The 12707-nt window shown below is 34.6% G+C and overlaps 2 protein-coding genes across 2 annotated transcripts in view; both read right to left on the reverse strand.

Annotated features, from left to right (window-relative positions):
• LOC127862722 (uncharacterized) overlaps positions 1 to 12707 on the reverse strand; it is a 185654-nt gene that overhangs the window by 61813 nt on the left and 111134 nt on the right. The window lies entirely within an intron of this gene.
• Positions 8159 to 11986, reverse strand: LOC127864621 (uncharacterized). Its single transcript, XM_052404454.1, has 7 exons — positions 11382 to 11986; positions 11047 to 11103; positions 10496 to 10705; positions 9570 to 10048; positions 9243 to 9338; positions 8797 to 8931; positions 8159 to 8167 (listed from the first exon to the last, which is right to left on the reverse strand). The coding sequence occupies exons 1-7, from the start codon at positions 11539 to 11541 to the stop codon at positions 8159 to 8161; spliced, it is 1146 nt and encodes a 381-aa protein (XP_052260414.1). The 5' UTR covers positions 11542 to 11986.

Genomic DNA, 12707 nt, shown 5'->3' on the forward strand with positions numbered 1-12707 from the left:
TTATAAATGTTTTTAGAATGTGAGCATTTTATCCTGTAATCTCAAAGTACCAGTTTTTGGATAGAAATCCAATAGCATTATTATTTAGAAGTTTGCAATCCCTTGTTCCGTAATAAAAATCATTTCCTGTACGAAAATTCTTTGCAGATTCTGTACTGAGTCTGTACAAAATCTGCCCAGAATCAAGACAGAATTCATTTATTCTGTACAAAGAGCACACAGACCCAGAATCTGCCTGGAAAACTGTACAGATTTTTTAAGCAGAATTACAATGAAGCAGAATTTCATCTGTACATATTACTATACCAAACAGAATTTTTATACTTTTCATTTTTATAAGACAGATTTTTAGCACTCTGCATTTTAGCAAGACAGAATTTTGGTACTTGGCAGTATAAGCAAGGCAGAATATTGGACTTAGAAAACTATTGAAACAAAATTTCAAAATGGGACTTAGATAATTAAAAAAAATAGACTCCTGATTCAAGTTTCTAAATGTTTATTATGAGAAACATTTGCCCTATACAAGAAAAACAATATTTATGTTCAGTTCAATTTATACAATAATTGCCATTCATGTATATATTACATGTCATAATATTAAAATATGTGAGTATGTAATGATAATTTACCTTTTAATTGTACCTTTGTACATGTAGATCTACTATAATCATAAAATATCTTTGAATTAAGGTTCTTACAGTAAACTTGATTTAGGGTTGAATACATATTGAAAATTGTTTTTCAATTCCCCCTCCCCCCCCCCCCCCCCTGACTTATGAAAACTGCTTTGCTTTAATGGTATATGTATTTCCACTGGGGTTAAATGTTTAGTTTGCCTTCCTCTGACTCTATCTATGAATCAAAGCGCTGAAGGCACTGACGATGTTCGCTATTGCATAATTTAACACGCAATTCATTTTTCAAAATCAATCGCAAGTTTGAAATGAACACACGCCATTCAAGTTAAAAAAGTGTGTGTCATAGCGCACGGGTCGAGTTTTGTGTGCACTTTTTATCATCCTTATTATTTCATAGAAATAACTAAGACAAAATAAAAACAGCATGCTTTTTTGGAAGTTCTGAAAGCAAAGAAAGTATGATGAAAATGGTAATGAGAACTTAATATAAAGAAAATTTGCAGTCACCATCATATTAAAGGAATATTTTTTCTAATATCAAATGACTATCTCACCAAGAATATAAATTCATAATGAAAGTTCCGTGTACAAAACTTTTGATTTTTGACACCATATACAAATTCAAAATATACAATAATCTTCGTATCTTGTATATGGAGGAATAAAAGTATATAAACATTGCTGTTTATGCTTTACTTGTTACCCGAGCAGTTCACACGGTGTCAACAACGCTAACATAAACATAGGTATAGAGCACTAATGCGCTTTTAGGCGAAGCTGTTTCAGTTTTCATCTTAGTGACTTTAACATAACGCCAACAGACACGCATGAATATTTTCGAATATTTAATAAGCTGATTCGAGATACAACCTCTGAATTTTTGCTACATCACTGCGTATGTGCTCAATTCAAAGGATGTAGCACTGTTCAGTGTAAGAAATTCCGGACTACTCTCTGTATGCTCAAACGACACAAATTGTGGCCCTGTTACAATTACGCGTTACAATCCATCTCGCAGAATTTCAATTTCGCCTCCAAGATGAGAAAACAATCATTAGCGAAATAGTATAGTGTCACGATAAGAGAAAATCGTTTAATTATCATACCACAATGTTTGCCGTACTTGGTCAGCACGTCTGGAAATCATTCCTTAATGCGTCGATAGGCTGCCATTATTAACAAGTTTGCTATTTTGAATTCAATTTTGTATCAAAAAGCATTGTTTTTAAATGTGGGATTTTCAATTCGCAATGAGATTTGTAATGACCCTCGTCATGCGAAAATGGGTCTTATTCCATATGCGCCCTTCATATAAATAGCCCACTCAGCTATCCCTCCTTCTGGTAAGGAGAAACATAACATATTGAGTGATTTTAAAGCGAACAGCGTCGCCAATGGCCTGACTGCGCAAGAGCACATGTTGGGTTTAACAAACGCTTGCCGAAACGCATAAGACCCATTTTCGCATGACGGCGCTATTGACGTGTGATTTAAATGTGACGAAAGAAAACTGCGTTTAAATCAAATATAAACATACGATATATTTCGATAATGAAGAAAGATACTCATAACAAGGCATATGAGGACACATATGAAGTGCTCTCCCGTAGTATATTTTTTATTTACTCACACTAATGTGTGGTTTGACAATGCTAACACACATTTCATGCGGTGAATATGCAGCTTACAAGTGAAAAACACAACACAATAGTTTAACTTTTGTTTAATTGTATTCAATTTTTTAGAAAAGTAAATTGCTAACTTTATTTCAAAGTCGGCGTATACGCCGACTACATTTTTAAAAGACATGTATTGTTATAAATATATTTAATATAATATATTTAGTTGTTTTCGGTTTTAGCGATTATAAAGCATTTTCGAGGTTGCCTATAGTATGCCTGAGTAATTGATGAACTCATATCCAACTGTCAATGTATTGAGAACTGTGAATATAAACAAGCTAACCCTTCTACTAAGCTTCTACTATTGCGTTGCTAGCACCCGTAAATACAAAAGATCGCCGCTATGTGTTGAGAACCAAGAACGCTTTCCAGAAATACCCGATGTAGTAGCTTCAACGAGGTTATGAAACAGGTCATTCGTATTATTATTATAAATTATTTGTTATATTCGGGTTAAGCGATTATGATTTTTTTAGTCTATCGTATCGCTGAAGTTATTGTTGAACTTATGTTCAACGTTTTATAAATTGAGAATATAAATAAGCGTCAACTTTTTCCCAAATCTCTCAATTTACGACCTGTACTACGTCATTGAGTTGTATGTGAGAGCGTAACCTATTGCGTTGTTATCGCCCGTAAACTTTCCTTTGTTTATCGACAGGCGCATCTATTAATAGCCTCATATCATGAATGCCAAAACACCCGCGAAAAAGAACCACGTGACCAAATAGGACGCTAAACGCAAATACCATGCGACTACGACTTTAATTATGTAAGAACGCTCCGCAATTCCTCTGAAGCCGGGGCCTTGTGATTGCTTTTACGTAAAGAATTGACCTCTAACTGAAGTAAGCAAAGGAAACGCAGCACCTAATTGACCCATTCCTTCTATGTGCGAAGGCAGATTGAATTTTACTAATGTATGGTTTGCCTATTATAACACACATTTTAATGCGGTAAATATGCGACTAAAAGTAAAAAACACTATAATTAAACTTTTGTTTTTAATTAAGTTATTTAGAAACCAAAATTCCAAACCTTATTTCAAAACAGCAAGACTACATTTTTGAGAGAATATTCTTGTTATATTTAAATGTTTTTTAACAGTTTCAGCGATAATGAATAATTTCTATGTTGTCTATCGTATCCCGGTAATAATTGTTGAACTCGTGGTCAACGTGTTATTAATTGAGACCTGTGAATATAAACAAGCGTAACCTTATACTAGTGCGTAATTCTCACCCGGACTCCCCTTTGTTTATCGCCAGCCTCAGATTTATGAATGAGATGAGCGAAAATACTACGTCACGCAGACGCAGCAGAAAGTGGACTATTTTAATCATTCATAAACAATCTCCTCCGCGACACGTGCAATACGATCATTGTTTTTTTTATTCTTTTCTATAAAACACCATTCGAAACTATTGCATTTAACACGAGATTAAAATAATGTTTCCATTTGTGAATAAACATAATTGGAGAACTCAAACCTCTTGCATAAATTATACAACTCTTTCTTCGCGCGTAGTGTAAGCGGGAATTGGGCTAATCATACCCAGGCCGTATCGACCTGAATTTTACATCAAACACATTAGACGGTCGCTAAACAAAGATCTGTTTTGGTGGGTGATTTACATTTTAAATAAATGATGAAACCAATTATCTTTGCAGTATGTTCACATAAAAGACATAAGTCAGTCAAAGGTATCTCTATCTTACAAAACCAACATATAGTTGTAACAATCAATTGCCTAATCAGTGACCAAATGAAAGGGCAATGTAACCAATACTTAGATTTATTTATGAATAACTACTCTGCCACAAAATGTAAAGCCTTTTTTTTAATTACATATTTACGAAAGCTATGTTATCACTTAAAAGGTGTTGCATTATTTAAGTTGTAATTTTAGTAGATCCCATATGATCACTTCATTCAGATTGGCTAAACAAAGTAATTTTTAACCAGGTTTTCCGAAGGAAAAAACTGGTTATTAGATTGGCGAATGCGGGCGGGCTGGCTGGCTGGCGGGCTGGCTGGCTGGCTGGCTGGCGGGCTGGCGGGCTGGCGGAATAAGCTTGTCCGGGCCATAACTATGTCGTTCATTGTCAGATTTTAAAATCATTTGGCACATTTGTTCACCATCATTGGACGGTGTGTCGCGCGAAATAATTACGTCGATATCTCCAAGGTCAAGGTCACACTTTGAGTTCAAAGGTCAAAAATGGCCATAAATGAGCTTGTCCGAGCCATAACTATGTCGTTCATCGTCAGATTTTAAAATCATTTGGCACATTTGTTCACCATCATTGGACGGTGTGTCGCGCGAAATAATTACGTCGATATCTCCAAGGTCAAGGTCACACTTTGAGTTCAAAAAAGAGCTTGTCCTGGCCATAACTATGTCATTCATTGTGAGATTTTAAAATCATTTGGCACATTTGTTCACCATCATGGGACAGTGTGTCCCACGAAAGAATCACGTCAATATCTCCAATGTCAAGGTCGCCACGACTAAAAATAGATTTAAAAAAAAAAAAAAAACTTACAAAGGGGGTTAATTTTTTTTGGTCATTTCAAAAGTTCAGTTTGAGTTTTCTCCCTTTATCAGATTTTTTTTTCACAATGAAAACCTGGTTTTGTGACAATTTTGTCCCTTGTTAAATAGTAAATTGTATTTTTTTTGCTTTCAGCGATTTTCAAAAAAGATTGTGTAGCAACTTACCCCTGACAACGACCTCAGAAGTGCAGTCACAGAGTAATGGTGCTGTTATCACTTAAAAGGTGTGAAGCAAAAACTTAATATAATGCGGTTTGTAACTAAATCAACATTACAAATTCTCTTTTTATAAAACACGCTATGAAATGACCTACATTTGAAAAAATGTCAAATTTATTTTATAATGTGAAAAGCAAAATATAAAGAGAAGCAAGTTGGTGAACCATGTTGCGTTATTTAAGTTGTAATTTTAGTAGATCCCATATGATCATTTCATTCAGATTGACTAAACAAAATGATTTAAAAATAGTTATGTGTATTTTTTGCTTTCAGCAACTATCAAAAAAGATTGTGTAGCAACTTTCCCCTGACAACGACCACTGGCTCAGTTAAGTGCAGTCACAGAGTGATGGTACCTCACCAGGGTCTAGTTCAGGCAAATGAAGAAAAAGGGATTTTCATCTCAATATAATAACTGTAATTTCTTAAAACATAAACTTACTTTATTTACTGTGTTTTTATGTCATATAACAGTGATACAATAATGTGTGTTGTATTTAAGGATTTATTTCTTAACGGGATGTGTAAGAGTAAATTATTTTATTTTATTGACTGTCAGTATTTGTTACTTTTCTTATATATATAAACATGTCATAATATCATTAAATAAAAATGTTTAATATTTACAGTCTATATATTTTGCTTTACATTTTGCTACATTTTTCTGTACAGAATTTTTTGTGTGTACAGATTTTATTTTGCACAGAATCCCATTCTCACATTTTGGTTCACCCCACATTTAATTCTGCCCAGGTTTTTTTCTGCCCCTAAAAAATTCTGCTTAATTTAAATAATTCGTAAAATCTGTACAGAATTCGTTCTTTGTTTATATTGAAAAAATCTATAAATAGAAATCTGCTTCAACTCATTTTTAATGGACACCAAATATTTTCTGCACAGGTTCTATACAGATTTTGTGTATTTTATTCTGCACATAATCTGGTTACAGTCTGCCCAAACTTTTTCGTACAGGTTGCCTCCTTCCCTTTTCTTTTCTTATCTGGGGAATCCCCATCCCCACCCGTAAAGCCAAACCTTTTTTTACATAGATTGCCGCGGTTACCGTCTGACAACAAATGGAAAGTGAATCTTAGGTTTCACAAAATAACGTGTTACGGTAGTCGTAACAATTGTACAGGGTTAACTCTCTACTAAAAGCCGGGATCAACCATTAATATAAGTTTTGCTAATTGAATTGCGTAAAAAAGATTTTCAAACACTTCTAATCGATCAAACAATTACAATTATTAATTAACTAATAATTTTATAGTAACTTTGTGTTAATGTCGAGTTGCCTTCATCCACCCCGGACGATCCTGGGCGATCCCAGCTTTTAGATTAAAACGTATTTTTATCGAGAAAACACATCACTACGAGGAAACCATGGGCGATCCCGGCTTTTAGATTATAATGTATTTTTATCGAGAAAACACGTCACTACGAGGAAACCAATCAAAAACCGTATCTAGTGGAATTACGTTTAAAAATAGGTACTGACGTGTTTTACCGGGAAAACGGCCGGGGATTTTCTGAATTACATGTATCTGCCTCTTTTTTATTGCAATCAGGGGGTTCCAAATCTATTTTGAGTATGATCCGTTTGTTGTCTCTGACAGTCACTTCACTCTGGGACTTCTGTCATCTGATCGTACTGTATTAAGATTGTTGCATCTTTGAAAAGCTTATTTAAAATGCAGTTTATTGATATAGAACATATAATCCCTCCCTAAATACACACTACCTGTCGGGCATCCCTTGTCAAAAAAGTGAGCAAAATCCAGTTATAACCCAGTTTAAAACCGGGTTAAACCCTGCGGTATTGGCACCGAGCTTAAAGCGAGTCTTTTAGACACGCTTTTAGCTTACCGACTTGGTTTTTTAGCTTACCGACTAGGGTTTTTCTTAGTTAAATCTTGGTTTAGCTCGCTTACAGCCAACATAGTGGGTTTTTTAACCATCTTAAGTGGGTTTAAAGTGAGTTTTCTTCAGCTGTAAAAGCGAGTTTTTCTGACATACTTTTAGCTTACCGACTTGGTTTTTTAGCTTACCGACTTGGTTTTTTAGCTTACCGACTTGGTTTTTTCTGAGTTAAATCTTGGTTTAACTCGCTTTAAACCAACATAGTGGGTTTTTTAACAATCTTAAGTGGGTTTAAAGTGAGTTTGATTTTCTGGAAGTTGGTTTTATGAGGTTTTTTAAACACTCTTTAGACCAACTTCTGTGAAGTTGGTTTTAAGTGGGTAAAAAGTGGGTTTTTTATGTGAGCTAAAAGCAGGCTAAACTTGGTTTTTAAGTGAGAGAAAAGTGAGCTGAAAGCGAGCCTTTCTTAGTTTTTTTCACAGTGAAAACATGCTTTAAACTCGCTTATAACCCAGTTTAAAACCGGGTTAAACCCTGCGGTATTGGCACAGAGCTAAAAGCGAGTCTTTTACATCTAGGTTTTTTAATTATATATTTTTTTACTTAAACCTAGTTATAAACATCTCAGTTTCTAATCTGTGAAGAAAACAAAAGCTTGTTTAAACTCACTTAAAACTCACGGAAAATATAATCAACCAAAACTAGAAAAACTGAATTAAAAATTTACTGTCTGAATGCCAAAAATCACATATACATTTGTACAGCATAATAATATATCATTCACATATTTATAACAGAACAAGTTTCAAAATTGTACAAACATAATTATTTCTTGAGAAGACAGGATAATGAATAAAAAATGATGTCATATTTTATATTTAAAAACACACAAACAAAAAACTCTGAATTTTCAAACTGACAAATTTTGACATTATAAACATTTTTTTGAGTGCATTGCCATGAGATAGCGTTATACATGTATTGAACATGTTTAACAAAAACATTTGGTATTAATAAGTGTAAAATAAATAAGTTAAAGCATCAAATGGTTAATAAATATTAAAAAAACAAAAATATACATTATATACATAACATCCCAGTCGTTAACATTGAATATCTCTGTGCATTGCCCGCATGCGCCTCAGTGCCCCCCGCACCTTCTCCTCGACTTCCACGAGCGGCAAATTGAATCGGCTGGCTAAAGCATCTGAAAATATTAAATACACAAAACATGTTTTTGAACATAACAAAATGTGATATGATGATAACATAAAATTTTGAGTACAAATGCGAAATTCATACACCCAGTAAGTTGGTTCAATTTCAATATGTTCACTCATGTAATGGAAATATTTATACAACTTTTATTAATTGATTGATAATTGCCTGTTAGCTAATGTCTTGCAAATACAATGCATTTTTTAAATTAGGAACAGCAACATAATTGCACAATAGAATGCACAACAGAATTGTCTGCTGCAATCAGAACAGATAGTCATTTGTTTGAATATTATACAACATCATATGTTATACAGAAGCATGTTTCTTAAACAGTCATGGAGTGAACCGACAAAGGGAAATAAATTCATAACTATTAATTAGCGTTTACGTTTTCAAGTGGACATATGACAGCTTTTGTATTCACACAAATCTTCATAATGTAGCTTTTGGTTAATCAATTGTAAAATGAGATCATTGTTTTCCTTATGCAGATCCAAGAAGAAATATCTCAAATGAAACAATGTGTACGCCACAGAATGGAAGTTTGTTTTGGTCTAAATTAATATTGGTAACCACAATTTTTTGTATATAAGTCATAACTATTCATATTCTTACCTGTAACATGCTGTTGTTCCCAACAGTAATGTTTCCAAGTGGTTCCCTGGCAGGTGTTGACGCCACAACAGGTCGTCTAGAAGGTGTTGCACACATCGGTGATTTTGAAGGAGGGCTGTTTGCTCGTCGTTGAATCTTTAGGAAGACAAAAATCTTTATTATTCTGGTATTAATGCCTTACATTTCTTCAATGGGACCAATTATATATTTAAACAATATAACGGATATTGTAAAAAATGGTCTTAAATTATCTTTTGAATTAAAATTTAAAGGGAAATCCAAGATGTTTTAAACAATACCATAATAATTGACAACAACGAATTTCACCAAAGCTTGTAAAAACATTGATAATGTGTTGAGCTAAATTCATATATTGGATAGTTTTATTTGAGTTAAGAAAACACAATTTTTTATTTTCCTTGTCTGATGCCTTTCTTTATATGTACCTCATTCTCCAGCTGAGCAACCCTTGTCTGCAGCTGCTCCATTAGTTGACAGCAGCTGTGGCACGAGACTGGCCCACCAAAACTCTGCTGAGTAATCTGAACATGAAAAACACAAAGTTTACAGCTTTGAAACATAAATATCTTAAAAAATATGTCCATAATGGTTTGCTTATGAATTTTTTTTATTTATGAAATTCATAAATTGTACTTGACATGATTGTTATGTGTGGCTTCTTTTTTTTTACTGCTTGTAGTATGCTTCTGAAGCCTTCATTTATTAATGTGTTTGTTGAAATCACTTAATTATAAAAAACAAGTAAAAATTACCTCATCATTGATAAATGGCTCTTCCATCATCTCCAAAAATGATATGGGCCTTGCTGTCGGTGGGGGTGGTCCATACTCCAATCCCATGTATGTTGTTTCTTGTGGTGCCCATGTCACTTGTGCCGGGTTTGCGTGTGATGGCGCCAAAATTGCAGGGACCACGGGTGGAGTCTCTGGTACCAGTGTCACAGCTGGAAGCATCAAAGCCTCAGGTGCCAGGATCGCACGTGGTGGGGCATTTGGCAGTGTGGCAGGTGGTGGGGCAACCTCCAGTGTGGCAGGTGGTAGGGCAACTGGCAGTGTCGCAGGTGGTGGGGCAACTGGCAGTGTCGCAGGTGGTGGGGCAACTGGCAGTGTCGCAGGTGGTGGGGCAACTGGCAGTGTGGCAGGTGGTGGGGCAATTGGAAGTGTCGCAGGTGGTGGGGCAACTGGCAGTGTCGTCTGTCGACGCATAAGTAACATCTGGCGCGCCTGTTCAACTATTGAAACGCAAAAAAAGCATTGCAAAACTATAGTTTAAACTGTATTTTAAAGGGCTTTTAACTAAATAACTACATACAAGTATTTTTCAACTATGAACATTGTTTTGGTTATATTAAATTTTAGTCTACAACATATTCAAGCAGCAAGCATTATTTTACAAACTCAGTTTGTAAAATAATGCTTGCTGCTTGAAGATGTTTAATTTAACTTTTTCAGGTTGTTATCTATCAATTCTTTGCCACAGTGTGAATGGCTTTGTCACTTCCATAAAATTCTTATAAATATTGTTACAGTTCCCAGAATATAAGTCTTCATGGCCAGTAAATCAGGTCAAGTACTAATTGGAAGTTAACTGGCCAGAAATAGTTAAGACCATGTGGACAATAATGGCTTTAAACTTTTTTGTTAATATTTTACAGTATGACTATCAATTAACAATGTACCAAGAGGGTCCGAAGACTGCCCAACATTCATATCCGAACGGTGTCGCTTTTTGGTGGGCTCATCTTTGTTGGCAACATCCTCTTGTGCTTTACTTGGGACTGAGCGATGGCGCTTCCTTTTGGTTGGTCCGTCTGTTTTGTCTTCTTTGGCAGCATCTTCGGGTGTCAGTCTGGGATGCATAGGCTGGATACAGGCACTTGGCGCAATTCCTGAAAATAATGTGCTTATGATTTAAGAACCACCTCGGGGGAGGAAAATACCCCCCCCCCCTACAGAGTTTAACTTAACTCTTCATTTATATATAGATCCAGCAAAGTTTATAAATATTTGTAAACTCAGTTTGGCATTGAAATGGGGAAATCAGCTGAAATGAGGAAAAATCAAACCACTGCCTAATGGGTAATTAAGAAGTTGGCATTTGGATCAAGTGGAGAACAATGATATACTATTTGGTGGTCTACTTACTAGCACACATGTCCCTGTTTACCATAAATAATGAAGCAAAATAATAAATCACCAATTCTCACAAACATTCTTTCGATTAACTTACTTGTCAAATCAATCTTAAAGCCCACACTGAGGCTCTTGTTGAGACTTGCCCTGTTTTCTGTAAACAAAAAACAACAGAAATAATCGCCAGTCATTTCGATTTTTTTTCCTTAAAATTTTAAAGTGTATGCGTTCACGTGTTTACAATACAAGTGCCATTCAGTTGTCTAAACAAGAGTTGTTGTTCTGTAAATTCACACTGAAATATAGTGATTTACGGTCAAATGAAAATTTTCTAGCGTATAACTAGACTTAATTTAAGTACGATTGTTGCATTGAGTCGTATGTTTGCGTTTTAAACTTTCAATTTGCGATGAAAAACAAAAACAAACTTACCTCCAATTTCGTAAATCTTAGCAGAATAAACTTTTCCTTGAAACTTCGCCTGCACCACGTCGCCGATAGCATACTCATTCACCTCTTTCCTAGGCGACAAAATACCGCTCAAAGCAACTACTGAAAATGTCGAGTCTTCCCAATATAGAATTGCGTACATGTTTGCTGTTTTTGTTTTGCAGTTCGAATGTCAAAGTTCGCGCTCTCGCGATATTAATAACTACGCCGTTTCGACCAATCAAATCAACGGGTTTTAGCGCACCTGCAAATCCGTTGAGTATCGGATTTATTTTTCGACCAATAGTACAGGCGCGTTTGATTTCGGACGATTCCGTTAAATGTTTCGACAAAAGCCCTAATTATTTTGTCTATCGTCGAGTGTTTTTAATTATTATTTATTTTGTTATTCTGTGGGTCACTAAACGCGTTGGTACATATTTCACAATAACATTTTTTTACTTCATGCTGACACCAAACAAACCAAATAAACAAAACGTAATTTCGACCTAGGAAGTACTTATAATGGACTAATTTACATTAATTAATCGCCAAGAATCTCCGTTTTCATAACCAGTTCCCATTGTTTACATCTTTATTATAAACTATTATTCGTAACATTGATCACTTTTATTTACAATTCTAATCTCTAAAAACGACTCGAAATATCATCTGTAATTTTTATACTATGTTGTTTTATACCATTTTCTACATAGGTGAATTGATATCTGACACTCAATCATGACGCTCTGGCACATCTAGACCACGCTTCCCTTGCGATGCACGTGCACATAGAAAAGGGCGATGTTTTTATATTTTGCTGTCTTTAGCACATTAATATTTTCTTCGGACAATTTGTTTGAAAACAAAGAACAACAACCAACTTTTGCTTACACATGTGATTACTAAGCATGTTTCTCATTTCATATAATAGACACAGTCAAAGGTAACCTTATAATTGAAAATAGTTTCGAAACTTGCAATAGCTCCGTACAAACGAGTAGACTGCCTTACACGAGTTCAGATTTTTTATTTAATAAAAAATTGCTTTGTAATACCACGAATTACATTTATTTATTGCAATTTATAATGGAAGTAATTCATATCTATACGTACGTGCCTCACAATAGTTGATTATTTTAAAGATGATAGAACCTCTATATTATGATTTTAATTGTAAATTATTATTTAGGATTGTGTTACTTCATGGCTGGAATAGTTTTGCTCGTTTAATTAATAATTTATAACTATTAATAATTTTCAAATAAAAGTATAAAAAAACAACAACATTATTTTCATAATGATTGCGATTCTATTTCAACTTCAACG

The sequence above is a fragment of the Dreissena polymorpha genome, chromosome 1, assembly GCF_020536995.1.
Source record: "Dreissena polymorpha isolate Duluth1 chromosome 1, UMN_Dpol_1.0, whole genome shotgun sequence".
Lineage (NCBI taxonomy): Eukaryota > Metazoa > Mollusca > Bivalvia > Myida > Dreissenidae > Dreissena > Dreissena polymorpha.

What these genes read in the sequence shown, in the direction of transcription:
- LOC127864621 (XM_052404454.1), bottom strand. Translation starts at nt 11,541, where the DNA reads ATGTACGCAATTCTATATTGGGAAGACTCGACATTTTCAGTAGTTGCT. An exon ending in TAAGATTTACGAAATTGGAG is followed by an intron (nt 11,104 to 11,381) that starts GTAAGTTTGTTT and finishes TTTTGTTTACAG; the next exon opens with AAAACAGGGCAAGTCTCAAC. An exon ending in AGCCATTTATCAATGATGAG is followed by an intron (nt 9,339 to 9,569) that starts GTAATTTTTACT and finishes TTTCATGTTCAG; the next exon opens with ATTACTCAGCAGAGTTTTGG.